General features: G+C 39.4%; 1 protein-coding gene across 1 annotated transcript in view; it reads right to left on the bottom strand.

The window, feature by feature from the left end:
• The window catches only part of NFATC1 (nuclear factor of activated T cells 1), a 163,769-nt gene that overhangs the window by 34,170 nt on the left and 104,143 nt on the right, over positions 1 to 25,456 (bottom strand). The window contains exons 9-10 of the mRNA XM_075828152.1: positions 16,816 to 17,505; positions 5,010 to 5,094 (exon numbers count right to left, since the gene is read on the bottom strand). Coding sequence (XP_075684267.1) covers positions 5,010 to 5,094; positions 16,816 to 17,505 — 775 coding nt within the window. The remainder of the gene's footprint in view (positions 1 to 5,009; positions 5,095 to 16,815; positions 17,506 to 25,456) is intronic.

The raw sequence follows: 25,456 nt of genomic DNA, 5'->3' as shown, positions 1-25,456 counted from the left end.
AGGGACTAAAGAAAAGTGTAAAAAAAAGTGTAAAAAAAGTAATATTAAAAGTTGCAGGTAATAAAATAAAACACTATCGCCCTTTTTCCCTTATCAAGTCATTTATTATTGATAAAAAAAATAAAACCATACATATTTGGTTTGCCGCGTCCGTAACGACCTGAACTATAAAAATATTATGTTATTTGTACCGTGCAGTGAACGCCGTAAAAAGAAACCTTAAAAATACTACCAGAATTGCTGTTTTTTTGGTCACTTTGTCTTCAAAAAATTAAAATAAGAAGTGATCAAAAAGTCGCATGTATTAAAAAATTATACGTATAAAAACTATAGCTCGTCCCGCAAAAAACAAGCCCTCAAACAGCTCTGTCGACTAAAAAATTAAAAAGTTATGGCTCTTACAACATGACGACTGAAAAAATACATTCTTTTTACAAAAGTAATTTTATTGTGCAAAAAGTTGTAAACATAAAAAAGTGCTATCAATTTGGTATCTCCGGAATCGTAAAGTTAATATGTAATTTATGATGCGTGGTGAACGCTATATAACCACTAATCACCTTGCCTCCCAAAAAAAAAGGAGAAAAAGTGATCAAATAGTCGCATGTACCCCAAAATGGTACCAATAATAACTACAGCTCATCCCGTAAAAAAAACTGCCCTCATGTCACTAAGTCTATAAAAAAATAAAATAAGTTAAGGCTCCAATAAGTCAGGAAATAAAAAATATGCAGTTATGCAGGCCCGATGGGAACATTTCTTCTGTTTCTAGAGGCAATTTATCAAGGCCCTAAAATTAGGGAACCAGGAAGGGGAGAGCCCAAACATATACACTGGAAGCGACGGTGCCCGTATTATACCAGGACAACACTTCCCAGCAAAATTCCCCAAACTGCAAAGGAGTGGACCAAAAAGGGGATAAGAAAGGACACCATTTATCAGTGCAACACTGGTCTGTGCAGAAAGGATTGCTTCACAGTGTAAAGCCGGACGAGTGTGTGCGTTTTGAGCACGCAAAAAATGTGGCGTTTTGCGCGCGCAAAAGGCACTTGACAGCTCCATGTGTCAGCCCCATATGATGCGCGGCAGCGTGCTTTTCGCGCAGCCGCCATCATTATGACACTCCGTTTGGATGTTTGTAAACATAAAAGCACGTGGTGCTTTTCTGTTTTCATTCATCCTTTTCACAGCTGTTGCGCGAATCACGCACATCCCACGGAAGTGCTTCCGTGTGGCATGCGTGATTTTCACGCACCCATTGAGTTCAATGGGTGCGTGATGTGCGAAATACGCTCAAAGAACAGACATGTCGTGAGTTTTTCGCTGCGGACTCACGCAGCATAAAAATCATGCACCTGTCTGCACAGCCCCATAGACTAATATAGGTCCGTGCGACGCGCGTGAGTTGCACGGACGTATATCACGTTCGTCTGAACAAGCCCTAACAACTATCTCTGGATTATTTTATTGTTTTTTTTTTACCCCATTATTATACCACCTGACTATGCCCCTGATGTACTCTGCCCAGCTTACATGTACTCGCACATTATAAATTTAAATACCAAACAAAACTACTACCAAGCAAAATCCACGCTCCAAAAGCCAAATGGTGCTCCCTCCCCTCTGAACCCTACAGTGTGCCTAAACAGCAGTTTACTTCCACATATATGGCATCGCCATACCTGGGAGAACCCTTTTAACAATTTTTGGGGTGTCTCCAGCGGCACAAGCTGGGCATGAAATGGCATATCTAGGGAAATATTTACATTTTTACTTTGCACCATTCGCAGCGCAATCATTTATGGAACAGACCTGTGGGTTGAAAATGCTCACTACACCCCTTAATAAATGCCTTGATGGGTGCAGTTTCCAAAATGGGGTCACTTGTCAGGGGTTTCTTTTATTATTTATATTTTACTATCAGAGACTCTGCAATTGTGAACCAATACTGTGTAAGTTGCCAAATTAGGCCTCAACTTCGCATGGTACGTCTTCATTCCTGAGCCTGGTCGAATGTCCAGGTAAAAGATTAGTGCCACATGTAGGGTGTTTCTATAATCAGGAAACACAGCATAATAATTAGAGAGCTGTCTTGTTATGGTGGCACAAGCTGGACACCACATATTGGCATATCTATAGAAAAAAATCCCATTTTCACTCTGCAACATCAAGTGCACACTAATTTCTGCAAAACACCTGCGGGGTTAGCATGCTCACTACACTCCTAGGTGAATACCTTGAGGGTATAGTTTCCAAAATGGGGTCACTTCTGGGGGGTTTCTACTGTTTTGGTCCCACAGGGGCTTTAGCGACCAGAAACCAATCCCGCAAAATTCTGTACTCCAAAAGCCAAATGGCTCTCCTTCCCTTCTGAGCCCTGCCGTGTGCCCAAACAGCAGTTGCTTTACAAATGTTGGGGTTCTTTTTTTCCTTTATTTGTTGAGAAAATGAAAAATTTTGAGCTAAAGTTACATCTTATTGAAGAAAAAGGATTGTTTTTATTTTCTCTGCCAAATTCTAATAAAATCTATGAAACGCCTGTGGGGTCAAAATGCTCACTATACACGTAGATGAATTTCTCAAGGGGTCTACTTTCCTAAATGGAGTCACTTTTTGGGCGTTTTCTCTGTTTTGTCCTTCAGGGGCTTTGCAAATGCGACATGGCCTCTGCAAACCATTCCTGCTAAATTTGAGCTCCAAAAGCCAAATGGCGCTCTTTCCCTTCTAAGCCCTGCCGTGTGTCCAAACAGCCGTTTATGACCACATATGGGGTATTGTTTTACTCACGAGAAATTGCTTTACAAATGTTGCAGTGCTTTTTCTCTGTTAGTCCTTGTGGAAATGAGAAAAAATTTGCTAAACTTTTTTTTGAAAGAATGTAGATTTTCACGGCCTACTTCCAAAAAAACCTGTGGGGTCAAAATGCTCACTATACCCCAAATTTCCTCAAGGGGTGTCGTTTACAAAATGGGGTCACTTGTGGGGGGTTTACACTGTTTTGTCCCTTTGGAGGCTTTGAAAATGCAACATGGTCTCCGCATACCATTCCTGCTAAATTTGAACTCCAAAAGACAAATGGCGCGCTTTCCCTTCTAAGCCCTGTTGTGTGTCCAAACAGCCGTTTATGATCACATGTGGGGTATTATTTTACTATACCCCTAGATAATTTCCTGGAGGGGTCTAGTTTCCAAAATTGGGGGATTTCCACTGTTTTGGCACCGCAAGTGCCCTTCAAACCTGAGATGGTGCCTAAAATATTTTCTAATAAAAAGGAGGCCCCAAAATCCACTAGGTGCTCCTTTGCTTCTGAGGCCTGTGCTTCAATCCAGTAGCACACAAGGGCCACATGTGGGATATTTATAAAAACTGCAGAATCTGGGCAATAAATATTGAGTTGCATTTCTCTGGTAAAACTTTCTGCGTTACAAAAAAAATTGATTAAAAATGAATTTCTGCAAAAAAAAATAATGAAATTTGTACATTTCACCTCTACTTTGCTTTAATTCCTGTGAAACTTCTAAAGTATCAAGAAACGTTCTCAATGCTGTTTTTAATACTTTGAGGGGTGAAGTTTTTAAAATGGGGTAACTTATTGGGGGTTTCCAATATATAAGGCCCTAAAAGCCACTTCATAACCTTCATAGCCTTTTGAAATTTTCTTGAAAATTGCTGCTGAAGTTCTAAGCCTTGTAATATCCTAGAAAAATAAAAGGATGTTCAAAAAACGATGCCAATCTAAAGTAGACATATGGGGGATGTTAATTAGCAACAATTTCGTGTGGTATAACTGTCTGTCTTACAAGCAGATACAATCAAATTAAGAAGAATGCTAATTTTTGCAATTGTTTGCTACATTTTTGTGTTTTTCACAATTAAATACTGAATGTATCGAGAAAATTTTGCCAGTAACATAAAGTACAATGTGTCACGAGAAAACAATCTCGGAATCGCTTGGATAGGTAAAAGCATTCCAAAGTTATTACCAGCTTCTTTCACTGCACAATCACGCTGTAACAATGGGAAGTGTATGACGCTGATTGGTCACTGATTGGTCAGCGTCATACACTCCTCTGTACAACGCCCAGTTGGTAAAAAGTAAAAACACGCCCAGTTGTCTATTACGAAACTAATTAGCATAAATCTAAAATTGCTCATAACTTGCTCAAAAATGATCGTTTTTCAAAATAAAAACCACTGTTGTTATCTAAATTACAGCGCCGATCAGATTATGTAGGAGATCGGGCACTTATAATCTGGTGACAGAGCCTCTTTAATATACGAACAAATACCTTTTATAAGATGTCTGCACTGAATTTGATCAAACCATAAATGTTATATTACATTTACCCCTGTGAAATAAAATGTACAAACCTTAGATTGTACTGTTTGCATTAATAGGATTTTTTGTGTGAGTGTGGAGGAGTTGTATATCCAACTTTAAAATTAAAAAGCCATTAAGTACAAGTAAAGTTCATTGCAGCAATGTATTTAGAGTAAGTTATTGGCTTGCAAATGTGAGAGCCACCTGCCCTTGTCAATTAAGCTTTACAGACAAATCTCTTCTGAGAGCCCCCGGAGAGATGTTCAGGGGAAGGGGCACAGGTTAAATAGGGAGAGGCAAGCATGATATCTTGGCGGCCTGAATTGTTTTATAGCTCTCTGCCTTGCAGGGGTAACCATTTAAAACCATTAAAAATCTGACTAATGAATTATTCTGGTCCTTTATTATTTTCTATCCATCAATTCTAAAGCTTCATCTCAAATGTTAGCAACTCAGCACGTTTTATCACAGCGTGTACTCTTTCAATCATCGTTGGAAATGTGGTGGGCCCTACATATGGGCATGGAGCCAGATTTGTAAAACTTTCCATGATGAAACCTCTTTTATTTCTTCAAGACTGGTTATTTGGGATGAAGAGGAAGTAGAAGATTTGGCATCTAGACTGCAGAAGAGACAATAGTTTTGAACTTTATAAACTACCTACACGCACGTTGTTGTAATGACATACCAACTACTGGAAACTGGAGCGTGCACATGGGCTTTCAGTAGACATAACTGTGTCAACCTCGGTCTGAACCTGCCAAATGTGCTACCTAAAGGCAGCATACAAAAGGATACCTGCTGCACAAAAGATTCTTGTGCCTATTTCAATGCCTTACTGTCAATATTTCCCATTTACAAAAGAGATGTCTCGTGTAGCAACATGTGGTGAAATTGAAAGTGATGACACTCAGCTATCTAGCATGTTTTTCCAAAACCCACCTACAGCTTAAAATATTCTTAAAAATATATTATTTCCTACAAACAGTCCTGATGGCCTGAAACAAAAGGCATTAACTCAATTTAAACTCATCTGCCACTTGTGTAGCAGACATAGACATGTACTTCTAGAGAAAAGGCTACCCAAAAAAACCTGTTGTTTCTAATAAAAAAATAAATTTCCAAATGTCACCTCAATCTGTGGAAATAATTCCTTACAGTAAGAGAAGTGAAACCATAGTATCTACACCCTATTGCTGGTAAGTCAGTGGTGCCTACGAATGAAAATTGTTATATGTTGTAATTTGTGTACCACAACACCCCTGCCAACCATCAAAAATGAAGGTAAAAAGTGTATAAAATACATTTTAAATTCTCCACCAGTATCCGAAGAGACTGGTCTGATGACTAGACCACAGTGACGTTGTGTCCATAGTTGTGTCATGTTAAGTGGCTGTCCAATGGCTGTAGGCTGTGATGATGTTCGCTGCAGTGATGAGGTACCGGTAAGGAATTTAATTATACTAAAAACGTTTCCTAATCTTTGTATGTTTATAATTTATTGTGCAGGTTTTAAAAATTAAGAGCATATATAAAATATGGCCTTTTTGGGGCTTATTCAGACCAACGTGGAGAAACTCAGACGTGAAAAACTGTAGTTTTTCACGTCCGCGTTGCCCCCATGCGGGTCCCGTTTTCACGGATCTCCATAGACTTAAGTCTATGGAGGGATCCGAGAAAACTGAAGAAAATAAGACATGTTCTATTTTTCAACGGACCCTTCATACGGTTGAAATACATGCGTCCGTGTGACGGCCGTTGTTTTAACAGCCATCACACGGACGTAGTCTACATTCGTCTGAATAAGGCCTTAATAATTTATTACTTTAATAAAAACTGTTTTCATTGAAAAAAAAATTTTTACAAATTGTTTTATTAAACTTGATTTCAATTCGTTTTTTTACATTTTATTTTTTTTAAATAATGCATTGGAATACCTATGTATTGCAATGCATTACTGCCTGTGCATGTAAAATGCACAAACGGCTCTTATGCTCTAAAAGTGATTATTTTAGAGTGAATAGACATCACCTCCAGCCAGGACGCAATGTCTATTCACACTCCCGACACTTCGGTAAAGTTTGTGTGGGACTGTGCTGTCATTCATAGCGTGATCTCGTGATCAGTGATTACTTTAGCGAAGTGTAGGGAGTGTGAATAGACATTGCATCCTGGCTGGAGGTGATGTCTATTCACTGTCAAGACACTTCAGTAAAGTTAATGTATGTGACAGCACAGCATGATCTCGCAAGATCACGCTGTGCTGAGTATAAATGGACATGAATGGAGAGAAGTGTATGATGCTGATTGGTCAGCGTCATACACTTCTCTTTAGAACGCCCACTTGGTCAAAAGTTAAAAAATGCCCAGTTGGACATTAAGAAACTAATTAGCATAAATCAAAAATTGCTCATAACTTGCTCAAAATGCTAGTTTTTGAAAATAAAAAACACTGTTATCTACATTACAGCGCCGATCAGATTATGTAGGAGATAGGGCACTTATAATCTGGTGACAGAGCCTCTTTAAAACAGTTGAGACAGCTTTTATGCATAAGGTTTTAGGCCTCATGCACATGACCGCATTGGTTTGCGGTCTACAAAACCACGGGTCTGTTGCGATCCGTAGGACCGCAAAATGCTCTTGTTGTGCATCAGTGTGTCATCTGGACTCACAGATCCAAAACAATTCACCAGTATTAACCCCTTAATGACCAGCCTATTTTAGACCTTAATGACCAGGCTATTTTTTACGTTTTTCCATCGTCCCATTCCAAGAGCTATAACTCTTTTATTTTTGCGTCGACATAGCTGTATAAGGTCTTGTATTTTTGCGGGACAAGTTGTATTTTTTAATAGCACCATTTTTAGGTACATATTATTTATTGATTAGCTTTTATTAACTTTTTTTGGGGGGGGGGATATAAAAAAATGTGAAATTTCACCACTCTTTTTTGCGTCCAAAATCTACGCCGTTTACCGTGTGGTATAAATAACACTAAGTTTATTCAGTGGGTTGTTACGATTGCAACGATACCAAATTTGTATCGTTTTTGTATGTTTTACTACTTTTACACAGGAAAAACGCTTTTTTTTCAAAATTATTTGTTTTTGTGTCTCCATATTTGAAGAGCCGTAACGTTTTTATTTTTTCGCCGATGCAGTTGTATGAGGGCTTTTTTTTCTTGCGGGAAGACTTGCAGTTTTTATTGGTACCATTTTTTAGTAGATGTGACTTTATGATCACTTTTTAATCACATTTTTTTTAAAGTCAGGATTCACATAAAACAGCAATTTTTCCGTAGTTTTTTATTACATTTTTTACGGCGTTCATCGTGCGGGTTAAGTAATGTAATAGCTTTATAGTCGGGGTCATTACGGATGCGGCGATACCAAATATATGTAACTTTTTAACTTTATTTTGGTTTTTTAATACTAAAGCAGTTTGTAAAGGGAAAAAGTGGGTTTTTCATTTTTTTTTCACATTTTTTTTTTATATCTTTATGAAACTTTTTTTTTTACTTTTTTACTAGTCCCACTAGGGGACTTCACTATGCGATCCTCCGATCGCTATTATAATACACTGCAATACTTTTGTATTGCAGTGTATTATGCCTGTCCGTTTAAAACGGACAGGCATCTGCTAGGTCATGCCTGCGGCATGATCTAGCAGGCAGTCGCTCCAGGCAGACCTGGGGGCCTTTATTAGGCCCCCGGCTGCCATCGCTGACACAGACACTCGGCGATCTTATCGCCGGGTGTCGGTGGGAGAGAGAGGGATCTCCCTCCCTCTCTCCAAAACCACTCAGATGCGGTGCTCGCTATTGAGCACCGCATCTGAGGGGTTAAACGGGTGAGATCGATACTTATATCGATCTCACCCGGCAGAGCAGGGACGCCCCCAGCCCTCAGCTGCCTCTGGCAGCTGAGAGCAGGGAGATTTGACAGTTCCCTGCTCTGTTTACTTATTCAGATGCCGCGACGTAAAAAGTCTATGGCATCGGAATAAGGCCCGTTAGTGACCGACGTAAAAAGACTATGGGCCGGTCACTAACGGGTTAAAGAATCCGCAAATCCGTACCGTAAAATGACATGTCCTGAGTTTTTGCAGTCCGAATTTGCGGCCCCTGAACCAATCTGTGTAATCTCGGTCGAGTGCATGGGGCCATACAGTAGAAAAGAATAGGTCCGCAATTTATCAGCTAAAATGTGGATAAATTGCGGTATCAAAAATACGGTCATGTGAATGTGCCCTTAGGATTGTTATGAAAGCACACCTCACAACATTTCAGATGTTTAAATAGGAGCAGTTAAGGTTTATTAACCAATTTCCCGACATTTGACGTACCTGTACGTCATCACCGGGAAAAGGGAGTATGGAGTGGGTTCACAGGCTGAGCCGGCTCCATACTAATCGAGTGTCATCTGAATGTTATAGCTGACACTTCACTGTAACGGCTGATAGCAAAGATAACTTGGTGTCTTAAACCAACTCTTCCCAAGCAACAACGTGTTTGGGTTCTATTTAAATTATAGGGTAATATAAATATAGGTGGGTACTTGCCATGCCAGTACCCACCTTATTGAAATATAAGAGCCAGTAAGCTAAAACTAAGTTACTTATTAGTTTAGTTCAGTGTTTCTCAAACTTTGACAATCCTTATACACTGGATAGGCTTTTTATGGTCGCACCAATGTTCTGTTGGATTTAGGAGATACATTTTAAGATAAATTGTGGTCATTTTTTACATTTTTACTTGTGGACTATGACGAATGGTGAGGCCCTGGCATCACCATGTACGGGCTGGTGATTCCCAAGTAGAAAAAGATTAAGAAGCCATGGGTCCGATCATCATCTTCTGCAAATTATCAATCCTCTCTATAATCAATTTACTTGTTTTTAAGAATATTCGAGACATTCATGGGAGTAACTACCAGGCTAGCAGGCATAACAGCCTATGAGACCCGGCATCTAAGGGGCCCATCTCCAGGTGAAGTGCAGTTAATGATAGCTGTGGGTGATGGAAAACAAGAGAATGAAAATAAATGCAGGTCCCCAGAAGTTTCCGGAAAGGTGAAAAAAACATATGAGACAGAATGAAGCACCAAAATATCATAAGCCTTTCATGTCCCGATGGCATGGAGCGGAGCTCCTTTACAAGTATAACTATAAGGTCCTACGGTTACTTTTTAAACTCCTAGAAATTGTATACATATTTTGAAGTGACAGCTGACAATTTTGTAAGCTTATTTACAGTAACCTAATCATTGACAGCCTTAGAGGCCTGCGACTTGTGCTGTTGCACAGTGCGCATCTGCCAACACCGCTGAAGGGAGCGCCACAGGGCCACCTCAGAGACTTTTGTGACCACCAGAAATCTTACTATTAATTGCATAGCACTGTTATTAAATGACACAGGCAGCTGCTATTTGGTGACATTATGTTGGTTTTATTTGAGGAAGCGTGACATCACGTGAAACGGCCATAGGCCAAGGAAACATTGTCCTCCTGTGCAATACGCTGGTATGAATTAAAAAAAGCAGTTTTAAAAGGATTGGTGAGTGTTGCTTATATTAATCTTATATTCATCTTTCTATTTAATTATTATTTGAGTACTGTATGGTGGCATTGTACGGTTTGTTATTATTTATGCATTGTATGTGGTGGTCGCACTGTATAGTATTATTATTAAGGCAACTGTATAGAAGTATTATTTGGCCAACATATGGCACTGTATTAACCCCTTAATGACCGCCGATTAGCCTTTTCACGGCGGTCATTAATGGGCTTTATTCTACAGCGCCACTATTCCACGGTGCTGCTGTAGAATAAAGTAAACAGAGCAGGGATCCGTCAAATCTCCCTGCTCTCAGCTGCTAGAGGCAGCTGAGGGCTGGGGGCGTCCCTGCTCTGCCGGGTGAGATCGATATTAGTATCGATCTCACCCGTTTAACCCTTCAGATGCGGTGCACAATAGCGTGCACCGCATCTGAGTGGTTTTGGAGAGAGGGAGGGAGCTCCCTCTCTCTCCCACCAACACCCGGCGATACGATCGCCGAGTGTCTGTGTCTTCTATGGCAGCCGGGGGTCTAATAAAGGCCCCCAGGTCTGCCTGGAGCGAATGCCGCAGGCATGACCTAGCAGATGCCTGTCCGTTTTAAACGGACAGGCAGTAATACACTGCAATACAAAAGTATTGCAGTGTATTATAATAGCGATCGGAGGATAGTGAAGTCCCCTAGTGGGACTAGTATAAAAGTAAAAAAAGTTTAATAAAGTTAATTTAAAAAAAAGTGAAAAAAAAAATGAAAAACCCACTTTTTCCCCTTACAAAATGCTTTACTATTAAAAAAAACTACAATAAAGCAAAAAAGTTACGCATATTTGGTATCGCCGCGTCCGTAACGACCCCGACTATAAAGCTGTTACATTATTTAACCCGCACTGTGAACGCCGTAAAAAATAAAATAAAAAACAATGGAAAAATTGCTGTTTTCTGTTAATCCTGACTTAAAAAAAATGTGATAAAAATTGATCAAAAAGTCGCATCTACACTCAAATGGTACCAATAAAAACTGCAAGTCGTCCCGCAAAAAACAAGACCTTATACAGCTATGCCGACGCAAAAATAAAAAAATTATAGCTTTTCGAATGTGACAATGGAAAAATGTAAAAAATGGCTTGGACATTAGGGCCCAGAATGCAAGCAGGGGGAAGGGGTTAATACTTATAATTAGGCACTGGCATGGTTATTTGTAAACTGTATGACAAAACACCACATGGGGAAGGGCAGCGCTAAAAGACGCTAACGCACTGGGCAGCATCTAACGTAATTGGGGCCCTGCACCTTACTTAGACTTAGTAAACTTTCATGAATAAAGAGGGAAATAGTAAAATATATTGTCAATCAGGTATATAACTCAAAAATGTATTTGACCTCATATTTTTCTGAGTAATATTTGGAAGTTTAGCTGTTCCAGCTTTCACTTTGAATTTTCTATTACTCTTCGTGATTGGGAACACAAAGCAGGCCGATAACATTATGTCCTTTCTTCAAATGAATGTCTGAATGTCATCTTTCACTTAGTCACTAGTGACTTCATCTTTAATGTTGATGAGTCTTCATTTATACTTTCATATTCATTTATAACAATTGTTGAAAGCTCGGATCATATGCACTCAATCTACCAGCTCTGTAAACACGTGTTTTAGCCTGGTCAACCTCAACATACAACACATTGAAAAATCCCATAAGGATAAGAAACATGAGCTACTGTTTACACGCAGTCACTGTTTAACTTCAGTCAGGTCAGTGCTGCTTGTAATATTCAAAGCATTGGGGAACACTCTAGACTAGTGTGTTCCACAGTAGTTACAATTTTAGAGGATGGAGAACAATGCTGCATTGTTTTACAAATAATGAATAGAAAATGTAAAGGCATGGTTGTAACGCAGCCTTTGTATATCGACCCTGCTCAGATTTTGCCTTGTGATGGTAACAAATTAAGACTGGAAACAAAAAAAATAATTAAAAGGAATGTAATCAATATCAGCAATGTACAATGAAAATCACTTCAGAATTAACTTGAATATGAATATTAGGGTAAGGTTATTTTTTTGTATTAGAAACTATTTTTACTGAAATGCCACATCTAGACTATTAAGGGGATAGTCCCATAACTATCATTTCTACTCAGATCTATTATTATTATTATTATTATTATTACTATTATTATTTCAAGGGTTGCCTACTTCAGACAGCCAATACCCAGTGTCCAGTAAACATCTTCACAATGATGGTGGGTCTACCTTTTGGAGATAAGCGGATATGAAGTATTACATACTGCACAGTGAAGTTAATGGGTGTCCATGCTCTTTGTAGCAGGCCTCCGCACTAGCTAATATGGGAGAGTGAAATCAACTGGTGACACCTCATTAAAACCATGAGAAAAAGAGTCGATCAAAGTGGTCAATACCTTTAACTCCTTAGCGGCCGCCCACCGTCTTTCGACGGCAGGAGGTGCATGTCCTAAGTATACAGCGACGTAGTTTGGCGTCGCTGTAGATTAGGCTGATGAGCGTTCCTGTGAGCGCTCATTCTCTAAGCAGGACCTGTAACGAACAGCTCCTGAACTTAGAGGAGCCTGCTGAATACAGCTGGGGTCGGAAAATATTCGGCCAGATCAAAGGTAACTCCCCACTTTGATTTTGTCAACGGAAACCCAGTGACGTGATCAAACATCGGGGAATCCGTCTGCAGTCAGCCCTGGGGACCTACAAAGGACCCCAGGGCTGTCTGTTCAGTTTACCTGCTATTAGGGCTAACTATGTGCTGCCCTAACAGCAGCCTGTGTCATAGTGACACAGTATGATGTATTAGCATACAGGAGTATGCTAATATATTAAAAGAAATAATAATATAGAAAAAAAAGTAACAAAAAAATAAATAAATAAAAAAATAAAGTCCAAAAAAAGTCAATATTTTGCATAAAATATATTTTATTGCCCCTACACTAAATAAAAATAAAAACCCTACACATATTAGGTATCTAAACGGCCGTAATTAACCCGAAGAATTAATCTAATGGGTTTTTTAGCATGAAGCGTGAACGGGATATAAAATAAACAAGAAAAACGATGCTGAGAATCGCTTTTTCTTAAATTCACGCAGTAAAAAGATTTTTTTTCTATCCCCAAACTATGAAAAAAAAATACAATTTCTCCCGCATAAAACAAGGCCACATACGGCCACGTCAATGAAAAAATAAAAAAGTTATGGCTGCTGAAATGCAGAGAGGTAAAAGCTGAAAAATGTAGTTGGTCATTAAGACCTTTTCAGGCCCGGTCATTAAGGAGATAATCATACAGTTTATGAAGCAAATGCCAAATAAACAGAAAAAAAACAAACTGTTTTCATTGTAGTTAAAGGGGATTGCTGGCCCAGCAGCAATCTTCTGATCATCATGGGTCCAGCTTCAGCTTTGCAGCCACTTCAGTGGACCTGTAGTATTACATGCTGGCTAAAATGGTTGACCGTGTGACACATGGACAGGCTGGATCCACCAGAGCAAGAGTCTTACAGGGGGGGATCCTGGGGTTCCCTCCTCTATATCATCCATATGCCTTAATAGGGCATATGGAAAGGGGTTGTCTTCATGAGACAACTCTTTTTAGCTCATTTCCCCCCCCCCCCCCAAGTCATAAGCAGGGGAGAGCAGTAAGCTAAAGTCTGGGAATCTATTCTGTGGGATCCTTACACTGGATTTACAGTAGCCATTCACGTGCCTGCAGAAATGATATGGTGAGACGAAGGTAGTGACTGGTTAAATTATTTCCCAATATATTGGCTTCCCAATCTATTTTTGACTTCTTGGACTTACACAGCCACTACTTTCTTAGTCAAGGAAACAAACTGTAGTATTTTACATTGAACAATAGTGTACCAGGGAATGTACCAAGAATACTAAATGAATGTACCACGGAATAAGACTCACGTGCATCTGAGACTTTCAGGTGTCACTAAACTGTCTCAAAACGGCTAAGAACCACACATTTATACAAAGACATATAAGCTCCTAGACACAATCACTGACCTGGTTTATATTAGTAAAATTCATTAGTAAGAGTTACAGAATCATATCCCAAACTGGGGTAAAGAATTAGAATGAGTCTGACATTTTTATTGAGCTTTGCAGCTGTGGTAATAAGGAAATTTCTTTTCGTCTGCATAGTAAAAAGCTCCCCTTGTTAGTCAAGCCCCAAGCAACCCCCTGTTTTTATACCTGCTTCTAGCAGAATCCTGCCGTTAACTATGTCTAAAACTTCAGAAAAGACACAATAAACCCTATTTTGTTCTATATATAGTTTTCCAAAAAGACAATCAGATTCAGATGTTCCGTGGCAACAATTAGTTGAAGCAGACAAGTCAGTTGTAAATTCTAATCCTATTCAAAATATAATGTATCATCACAGTAATAGTGGGGGTTGGAGTCCTGGGGACCTGCAGTGGTGAGTGCTAAATCACAGCCGGGTGAGGTCACATAATCACCTTTTTAATTAACCTTTTCAAAATATCCCCATAAATCGTTCAGCAGCAAAGCCCGGCAACATGGTCAACAGGTTTTTTTTAAATGTACGTGTTCTAATGTCTACCATTGCACTAAAACTGGCTCCTGGGAAGCAAACTTTATGGGCATTTGACTTATACATATATCATAAATGAATATTTAGTAATCGTTATACATAAATCCATTGATTTAAGCTTTGGAATACATACTTTAAAATGCAACCCTTTGCAGGTTATGCTTATACAATAACGTATACCTAAGTTCATTTAGCATTGGTGTTTAGTCTATATCACATTCCCAAGAAGATACTACACTTCCCCAATGATAATATTTCCTTTGTGAATTTAAAACATGTAGGAAGTGGGGTATACATCAGAAAGACACTATGTCTGCTAAGCAAACACAAAACAAAGTAGACTTGACTTATCAGAAAGTCGTGAATTATAGTAGAATATAGAATATACTTACTAGACTCTTCTTAAAGAGAAATTCTGCCTTAAATCAAAAATATTAATTGATGAGTTACCAACTGGTGTAAATTCCTTTATGATTCAATTCATTTGTTTCTGGTTTCTGTTTATTTAACAGATGATGGATTGCCAAGGGTATTGCTATTTATTATGCAGACTTAGAGCCTCACGTCCTTAGTATGCCACCATATAGTGCCTTCGTGAGTCACCATATTTTTCCCTACAGAGTAAAAACCTCTGGGTGCCTTAGTGCGTCAAACTGGAGGAACATTGAGGTACAGTATGGGGTCAAAGCTTTCTATGGGCACCTTTTTTGAGAACCTTGGGATCGGGTCCCGAATACAGCTGTGTACTAAAAAAGAGTTGTCTCAAAGACAACTACTTTTTAAATGGAAGCCAGTGGGTAAGGCTTCTCTAATATAGGGTGAACAGCTGTTATCACTTGCGGAGCCGTGTCCGAATAAAGGTATTGTTATTTTTTATGAAGACACACGCTTTATACACATGAAGAAGCTTTGGGTACCTATGTATGGGGCCGCCATACAGCAGAGTATTCTTCCCTAAAAGCAATGCTTGTAGGGGATAATATCACTATAATACGACATGTGATGAACATTATCACAAATTTATTCTGAAAAAACTCTTACATTACAAATCTGTACATCAGGGAAAAATCTGTGAGTCAAATGAGCCCCGAAATTAATATCAATTGAAGATTACACCATTTAGGGTCCATACAAATTGGGTCACTACCCATATGAGAACTATAGTGGCTGCTGATCATAGTTTCCACCCACAGTAATCGATTCAATGAAATTGAATAATACCAAACTTCACAAGAGGTCAACTGAAGGACTTATTAACAGGATAGCTGTACACATAATTTGTGTGAATAGATAGAGTATAGATAGATGTATGGATGGATGGATGGATAGATGGATGGATGGATGGATAGATAGATATACAAAAAGATCCAGCAGCACCAGTATAGTGTGGGTGCAAGCCAACGAGAGCAGACCAAGATCCCAATAATATACGATACAAAAATAGGCAGCACTCCATTCAAATCAAGGTGAAAAAAGAGGGTACTTTATTGTCCCATAGACAGCAACGTTTCAGCTCCTTCCACTGGAGCCTTTCTTGAGAAAGGCTCCAGTGGAAGGAGCTGAAACGTTGCTGTCTATGGGACAATAAAGTACCCTCTTTTTTCACCTTGATTTGAATGGAGTGCTGCCTATTTTTGTATCGTGGATAGATAGATAGATAGATTAGATAGATAGATAGATAGATAGATAGATAGATAGATAGATAGATAGATAGATAGATAGATAGATAGATAGATAGATAGATAGATAGATAGATAGATAGATAGATAGATAGATAGATAGATAGTAGTGTAACTTCTCATATGATGTTGGTGAATTATATGTTTAGAATATTTTCGATATTACAACCTTCTTTAATTAAACATTTAATTTGCACTAGTTTCATAAAAGCAATGAATAAAAGCAAAGCTTTTCTTAAACAGCTATAATACTGTGATGAATACAGTCCTTTTAGATTAATATGACATTTTCTGCTACTGGAGTGTTTGCATAGGAGAGCTAAACTATTCATAGCTAGACATTTTATTGTACTTCTACTCAGACTTTATCAAATCACCTGCATGAGCTAAGAGCATATGGTTGCAATTACTTTTGTGTAGCAATTGGTGGTTAAGCTACCTCTGTGGTTATGAATGGCATTTAATGCTTAAAATACACAGTATGAGAAATGCTACATTAGGAACATTTTCAATTCCCTTTTCTTATTTTTATTAATTCTAAATGGACATATTTCTGCACTATTTCTTAGTGCTGTTAATTTATGAGTGCTCCTGAAAGCATCTGGTTAATAAAGAACTTACTGATACAGCAATATAGTGGAATGAATGCCTCAACAGCTGCAGAACACTTACCATCATCCAAGTACAACTGATCCAATTCCTCAGGCTCAGACTTGATGGTTACAGGAATAGGGGCCAAATTATGATTACTGTCCTCATGCAACTCTGGCAGTGACAGAGGTGGAGTGGTTGGAGATTCATTTCTCTGAACCTTCTGCTGTTGGTGCTGCTGTTGGCCCATTACTGATGAGTGAGTTGGACTGCAGGGCTGCAAATATGATGGCTCTTGGGTAATAGATGGAACTGGAGAAGAGGGACTGTTGGGATAGACTGTTTGTTGAAAACCAAGGGGACAGCTACTGCTCTGATGGAGACTCACCTGCGGCTGCAGCATGATGTGGGTTGACTGTTCAGGAGAACTTGGGTGCACGACTATAGACCGTGGCACTTCCTGTATGGTGGGGACACCTCCACTGGGCTGCTGAAGTCCTAGCTGAGAGTGACCAGGATTCGAGATGCATTTGTTGTATGCAGAAGTTGAAAGGTCATGGAGTTTGGGACTTGAGCTTGGAGACGATGACATCACAGTGTTTCTCTGCTGACAGGACGTGAAGCCAGACACAAGGCACGAACCAGGATCAGAAGGCATCAAAATCTGTTGGCTGTAGTATGGCTTGGAGAGTTGATTTAATCCTTGGTTCATGGGGCCACAGGTTTGAGCTGACTCATAGTCATCAGTGGGCTCTGTTTTTATCATTGGAACTGTTAGAAGAGGAGAAAAAAAAAATTAAATAAACATGAGTTGCATTTTGGTAATATCAAGTTGGCTTGTGGCTAGGATACCCCTTGCAAAACAAACAACGTCTTGAATAAGACTCTGTGTGTCTTTTGCCTCGTTCTCCCACCCAATAAAAAAAAAACGTATGAGTCATCAGCATAAGAAAGTCACAGCTGGTTCTAATATTCAAAAGAGCTATTTTCTTTGGAATCTCCTCCAGCACTAATGTGCTATAAAAATCTATTTGCAAATAGCCATGTTGCTGAAGAAGCTTTGGACCCAAGGGCTCCATGGATTTGTATTAATCAAAGCAAAAAATTTTACTTGGATGTATTATTGCCTTTTTTGCTGCTACTGACGGACCACTTGATAAATGTCTGTGTGTTTGGTAAAATTGCTGTCAGACTAAACAGATTCAAATGAATCAAGGATGAAATATATACAAGTAAATGCAGTTGTGGTTTATGATGTCACCAGAAACTAAGATGATGTGTCCAGCAATGTTGAAGCGTTTTCGATGAACGGTTTTCAGCCTACTGGAGACTATAATGTTGTAATGTTTAGTACACAATGTCATACATTACTGGATTATGCTGCTGATTAACTAGCAGTTTATTCAAGTCTATTCTTTTATAATGTATATTACCATTCACCATATACACGTGTTATATTTTCCCCATCCCCTAGTAAGTATTTCTCCATTGGACAATTACATTTCTGCTGATGACAGCAACAGTAAGTAGAGAAGTGATTATTAGCTGATTGGACCCCTCTTTAATCTGTGCTCATGCCCAGTATATGGGACATTATAAGTGGTGTGTGATGTCATGCTAGTGACAAGGATAACTCAGAATAGCCAACTTGGTTGTAAGTTTGATTGGGGCATTTGCTTTGGAGTTCCGCATAAGAAATCATTTTTGGGATCATGCTGTAAAAAAAAACCCCATCAAAACTGGATGTTCCCTTTAAGGCACAACTCCACCTTGGGTTCATGCACTGTGCATGGATAAACTAAATGGATAAACTAAAACTGTCTAAGGCTTCGAAAATTGAGGATAGCATTCCTGTAAGCTTATCTGTAGTTGAGCTCTATTAATTAATTTTTTTTATTGTATACATATTGCCTACATGCACACCCAGAGCAAGGTCAATGTAAAGCATAAGATTGCTGTATGCCATTATATTACGTAAATAATGGATACTACTTAAAAATAGAAAGAAAAAAAAAGAAAGATTCAGTGGAGCTCATAAAAAAAATATGAAGTATGCAAACAATAAAGTCGCACACAAATTACAATTCCTTTAACCCTTACATTGCCAAGGACGTCTGTAGTACGCCATGATTTTAAAAACACGTGCCGTGTCTAGAATATAAGAGCTAGTATTATATAAAAGCCCAGTATATTAGCCTTGAAATTATACCGGATGAATGCTCTAATTCATTATTCGGAGTAAAGCACTCATTTTAAGGTGGGGATAAAAAGTTTTACATTATTTTGTGTCTCTCTGTAAGGGAAAGGTGTGGGGACTTCAAGTGAGCAGGAAGAAAGATTACAACCTGTTAGGCCTTATTCACATGGCCGTGTTCGGTCCATGAGATACGGACCGTATGTCGGCCTAATTTCCTGGACTGAATAAAGTTCAGGGAGCCGTAGTCCTAGCAACATAATCATCCATGACGCTGTGAGTCACTGCCTCCCCGCGGGACTACCATCCCGTATTGAAAACATGATTACAGTATGGGACAATATTCCCACGGGGAGGCAGGGACACCTAGCATCATACATAACTATGATGCAAGGCGTACGGCTCCCTGAACTGTGTTTTGGTCCGAGAAATGCGGCCGACATACGATCTGTATCTCACGGACTGAACACAGCCGTGTGAATAACACCTTACAGTCATCTCAGCCCTGTAGAGCCTTCAGTGACCAAAGAAGGGTAATACAGGAGCTTTTCATTATGCTCATTATGCTATCACCACTATTACCAATCAGAGAGGATATGTGCCCTCTGTCACATTTAGGGGCATCTTTTTTCCTACTACAGGGGTAAGAATATGAGCAGTTACACATAATCACCCCCTGTGCCTAATCAGACCGTTTGCCGACTCTGTGACTCAGATGTTTTCTGGTATCATGGGTCGCAGAGATTATTTAGTCTATTAAGTTATGTGAAGATATTTGAATGTAGGCATAAGTGGTATGTATGAACTATTCACATCTTGTAATTTTATTTTTAGGAGGTGTAATGTGTCTCAGGCTCTGTTCATGTCAGACTTTTATCTACAAACGTGACTTTTTATGCAATTTTTTTTACAGAATGTTATACTTTGATTCAAAATTGCATGAAGGTGCCCATGAGTGTAAACCGCTGGGTTGCATTTTTACAATGTGCCAGGTGTCTTACTTGGATATATGTATGGGGAAACCACGGACACCCCGACAGAAATGCGATGGAACCCATTAAAGTCAATGGGTTCCATCGGGCGCTGATGGTGTCTGTAGTACAATAGAACTTCCGGTATTTTTGTTATTCTGCTCCTCTGACGGAGCAGAACAACGGAAATACCGATGCAGATGTGAACGAGGCCTTATCGGATTCTTATGGAATTTCATACACCCAAATACGGTGTGTACCAATCCTTGACTATACTGCAGAAACAACCTCATTTACAGTATATGCGTGGAACAGATATTCAGTCACGGAAGTTTCTGAAACAAATCTGTCATGTGTGAAGATACCCTTAGACATCCTGCCTTTAAGATCTAACCTTGGTTTGGCTAGAAAAAAAAAATGCATGCAGAAACTTCACCAAAACTGTGCTAAATGTACAAAGAAGCATTTCAAGCTGTGCGAGCAGCCGAGATCTCACTAGCAAAGTCACACTTATCAAACTCCTGTGACTACTGAAGATCAGATGCCGTTCACCACACATCTGCAACTTCCTTTCACATTAATCTCAAGCTATCACTATAACAGTTGTCTCTTCAGCTGATATTTTCTAGGTTAAACTAGTAAATCATAAAACAACTGTGGAAAAGTATAAAACAGGTCAGCAATATAAAATAAGATGAGCGTGAGGACTGGCTTAGCGTGGATGTCAGTAGTAGTTACATTTATGCCCTCAGTGTTTCCACAGCTCTGTAATTACGAGCCTGAAATATATGTTACAGGAAGGTCAGCCTAATGTGAAATGTCAGAGTTGTGAGGCAGTGTTGACTGAGTCTGTACTCAACTTTCTTGGTTAAAGAAAGACATTTCTCCTGTGACCCCCTTATGTCACACATTACCATGTCTGTGTTGTTACTCAATCACTTTAATGTAAATGAAGAGCTTTCTATGGACCACAAATTACAACACAGATATCGTATTATGGTTACAACTTATTATAATCAACTGGCAATGACCAAATGAATCCAGATCCTGTCTGCAATAAAGAATGGACACATCTTGTTATAGGGCCCATATTATACAAGTGAATAAACGTTAGGAAGAATGTTAGTAATGAAGCTAAAAATGGACCCTGAGCATTGGTTAGGCTGAATTGTTTAGTAGAGATTTTGGTGGGACTGGCAGAGGCAGGAGCATAACAGGTAACCATGGGGCGCCATATAAAAGTTGGAAACCCTCGGCACCACATTCACGTTTGGCAACAAGAAAGTTCAGGACATGGTTCCACTCCTATGTGTCTTATGCTGCTTTCCTTGGTTGGTCTTTCAGAGCTCTGAGATCTGCATTTCATTTTCCACTATTCCTCACACTAACTCCCCTAGCTTACCTCTGAATGGAGTTGTACCACCTTAGCTAAGAGGCCCCATATCAGCTGCAATACCTGCTATCCTGGTAGTTACACCCATGGGTGGAGGGTTTCAAATTCCCCTACATAAAGTGGTTGTGCCAAAATCAACAGTTATCACCAATCCACAGGGTAGGGGATAAATGTCTGATCACTTAGGACCTCTCAATCAATTTTTTTTTTGTCCTATTAACCCCTTAATTCACCAGGAAGCACCAGTACATCCTGGTGCAGGGGGAGAAGTATGGAGCGCGCTCATGTGCTGAGCACACTCTATACGCTGCGGGTGTCAGCTGTATTTTACCCAGGACTAACAGCCAGGAAGAGCGATCGTGCTGTTCCTAGCTGTTTAACCCCTCAAATGCTGTGGTCAGTCGCGACCGCAGCATCTGAGGCTTTCTAAAGTGGGGAAGGCCCCCCTGACAGCTCATCGCTCCCCCCGCAACAAGATCGAGGGCGACGATGGTTGTCATGGAAGCCCAGGGTACCCCCAGGACTGCCTTCACTCCGCATCTGTTAAGTCCTGGGCTTAACAGATGCCTGTAAAAATGACGATATACTGCAATACATTAGTATTACAGTATATTGTACCAGCGATCTAATGATCGCTAGTTCAATTTCCCTTGGGGAACTAATAAAATGTGTAAAAAGAAGTGAAATTAAGTTTTTAGTAGTGAAAAAAAGTTCAAAAAAAAAAAACCTTTCCCCATTTTTCCTCTAAAGTAAACAAAATTGGTATTGCGCGTCCATAAAAGTCTGAACTATTACAATATAGTGTTATTTAACACGCATGGTCAACACCGTAAAAAATAAAACATTTAAACCCCAAAATTTTTTTAGAAAAAGTGATCAAAAAGTCGTATGTACCAACAAATGGTAACAATAAACCGCTCAATGCATAGAAAAATTAAAAAGTTATGGCTCTCAAAATGTGGTGAAACAAAACTATTTTATTTTCTTTTTAAATAATTTTTTTAAAGTAGTAAAATATAAAAAAATCTATATAAATTTGATATCACCGTAATCATATTGAGCGACAGAGTAAAGTTAAGTTGTTGTACCACAAGGGTGAAAGACGTAAAAATGAAACCCAAAAAATGATGGAGGAATCACAGTTTTTTCCAATTTCAGCACGCAAATAATTTTTTCCCAGCTTCCCAGTACATTATATGGTACTTTAAATACTACCAAAAGAAACCACAACTCCTCCCACAAAATATAAGCCCTCACACCAAAATAAAAACTTTATGGCTCTTGGTAAACGGGAAGTGAAAAACGAAAATCAAAAATCAAAAAATGGCTGTGTCCTTAAGGGATTATTGTCGCTCCACTACAAGCCTATTATAATACAGCTGAGTAGACTTACACTGTTGGCTTGGCTCACCTGCTTTACCTATCTCAGCAATACAGCACGAGCGGAGTTGAAGGTCATATCAGTTTTTCTCTGCATGTGCATCAAGTTGATATACCAAGACAGGCATATTCAACACAGTCACATCTTTATCACAAGATGTTAGATTGGAGAGTATTAGTTAACGTATAGTACAGGTTGGACCCAATTTTCCAATAGGGTATATTCTTCATCCCTTAAGAATGCAGTAATAGGGGTCTTCTGCATTCAATATTCATATACACCTACTTTAGACATTTTAAACTTCATAAAAATATCTTGTTATTTAATAAAGCTTAAGTATTTTATCCATTGTCATACTTAACCACATACTATCCTTCTTTCCCCTTCCAGCATCATACTTAGTGTTTATCTATCGGTGTTCCACACCTAGTGTGATTCTTCCCCCTTTTTGGATTGTATTTTTAAATTGAGAGGGCATTTAACAATCCCTTCTTTATAATCACTTGGGACCACATCGCTCGGACCCCCACTGATCACTAAGAACGTGGGTCCGAAGGTGCAATCGACTATCTCTGCCAGTCTCGTAGACTTTGAACGGAGCAGCAGAATGCTCCATTCAAACTCCTTCTCACTGTGGCCTTGCAGTGAGGAACGGGGGGCACAAGACCCCTGTTCTAGTGAGCAGTGGGGTCCCAGTGGTGGAGCCTCCAGTGATCAGACATTTATGACCTACCCTGTGGATAGGTCATAAATGTCGATCTTGGCACAACCCTTTTAAAGGATCTGCTTATATCCTCTCCTGTTGAGGAGGTTTTAAGTGAAGAGTATTTGGTTAAGCCAAATCTGTTAGTTCATTCCATATTGGACTCCTAGGATCTCTGAACTATTGTTGACAGGTCGACTACAGACTTCAATGAGACCTAACCGCCAGCTGCAAATTGACCTTTTGTTGAGATATGTCAGATGTAATTCGTTCTTGAACTGGGACTGATTACTAGAATGAAGTGGACTTGTGGCGCTCTTTAAGCTTCCAGCCACAGTGTCCCACTGATGACATTTTCTAACGGTTCTTAGGGAAATGTCTAAAGATGAACCCTCTCTTTATATGCCAGTAAGCTGTAACAAATAGGTAGTCCATTGATTAAAACAATAAAACTTAGAATTTAAAATGGTCATGATATTTATTTCAATAGAAAGCATCACAACAGACAATATCAAGCAAACAGCTTAGGAAGGTCTGATGTCACATCCCAAACTTGGGATACTGGTAATAATTGTTGAAGCTAAATACAAGTAATATTATTATTTTTTTATATTTATTTTCACTTTCTCTACTCTTGCTATGCAAAATTTGTACAGTGCTATAGTGATAGGTTCTATGTTAATTGGGGATTAACTGCTTGAATTCACCTCCACATTGCTGTTTTAGGCACTGTACAGAAGCTGTATATTTAGAGCCAAACACGGTATAGGTTCTGTTAGATCAAGAAAGTCTTTCCCAAAGCTTGTTTCAGAGAGTCGTAATACATTACAGCCATCAAATTCTCTTTTATTGTCAAGACATTGGGAAGACCAAACTGGATAGGCCAATACATTTGGGTTGTCTCGAAATGGACATTTGAGACTCTACCTTGCCACTGAAGGATTAAAACTCTTTAACATACCCTACCCACACACATATTTTAATTTCCCCCTCAAAACTTAAATTATTCCCTCCTCCCCCTTTATTCATTTTTTTTCAAAAGTACAAAACAAAGACATGTTATACATTTAATTACATGTAAAAAACATGTAAATACATTTAAAGGGAACCTGTCACCAGCATTTTAGCTATAAAGCCAGCAATACCTGGTGAAAGTGGGTGAAAAATCATTGTCATCTAAGCTATAAATATGTTCTAAGTAAGCTCTGTAGCTTTAGTATTCCGTTTTTCAGTGGTCCCACGCCGTATGCAAATGAGCAGAAAAGAGTCAAATCTTCATCTGAAAAGAGTCAGGTTTTCATTCCTCCAGCATCTCAGAGTGGACTCCACCTCCTTATTTTTGATTGACAACTCCTTAGCCAGTCAGGGCCGGACAGGTGGTGGCAGTGGGCGTGGTTAAGAAGCTCTGTCCCAGAGGGAAAAATAATTACCATAAAAGGCGGGAAAAGTTCAAACGACGATATTTACCGACAGAGGAGGACTTCAGGAAAGAAGATAACAGGAACGAACTCTGGACAGCTGCAGCCATTGAGGGGTCAGGCTAGTTTAACAGGTAAGATGTTGATGACAGGATCCCTTTAAAGTAGAAACCCATCTTTTCTGTTATTTAGCAACTTTGCCACCTAATGAAGTCTCTTCTCTCCCTTAAACCCAATGTTTTCCAAACGCATATATACTATAGACTGTCCTGTAACGCTGATAGCGGGTACTTCTCCTGCTGGTGGTCTCTGTCGCTGAGTTGCTCAACTCTCCCTCTCGCGTCCTCTGGCTTGTGTGTCGCCGTTCCATAACTGCCGGCATGCTGCCTTTACCCAGGGGTCACGAACGATGAGATGCATCTCCTGCACAAGGTTCCACAGGGTGCACGAACGCTCTTTGCCAGTTCTTAAAGGGCCAGTACACATGCATTCACAATTTCCCCCAACCAATCCCTAAGGCTCAGTGCCTACTTAAAGCAGTCACACTGGTCACACGGCGCCTAAGCAATTCTGGTCTGACCTTATTTGTTCCTGCGAGGGTTCCTTCTGTATACTGCTACCCACTACAAGCCTGTATTCTGCTACTTGCTACCAGTCTGTAT

Source organism: Rhinoderma darwinii, chromosome 5 (assembly GCF_050947455.1).
Source record: "Rhinoderma darwinii isolate aRhiDar2 chromosome 5, aRhiDar2.hap1, whole genome shotgun sequence".
Lineage (NCBI taxonomy): Eukaryota > Metazoa > Chordata > Amphibia > Anura > Rhinodermatidae > Rhinoderma > Rhinoderma darwinii.
This window is presented reverse-complemented; position numbering and strand designations above follow the sequence as displayed.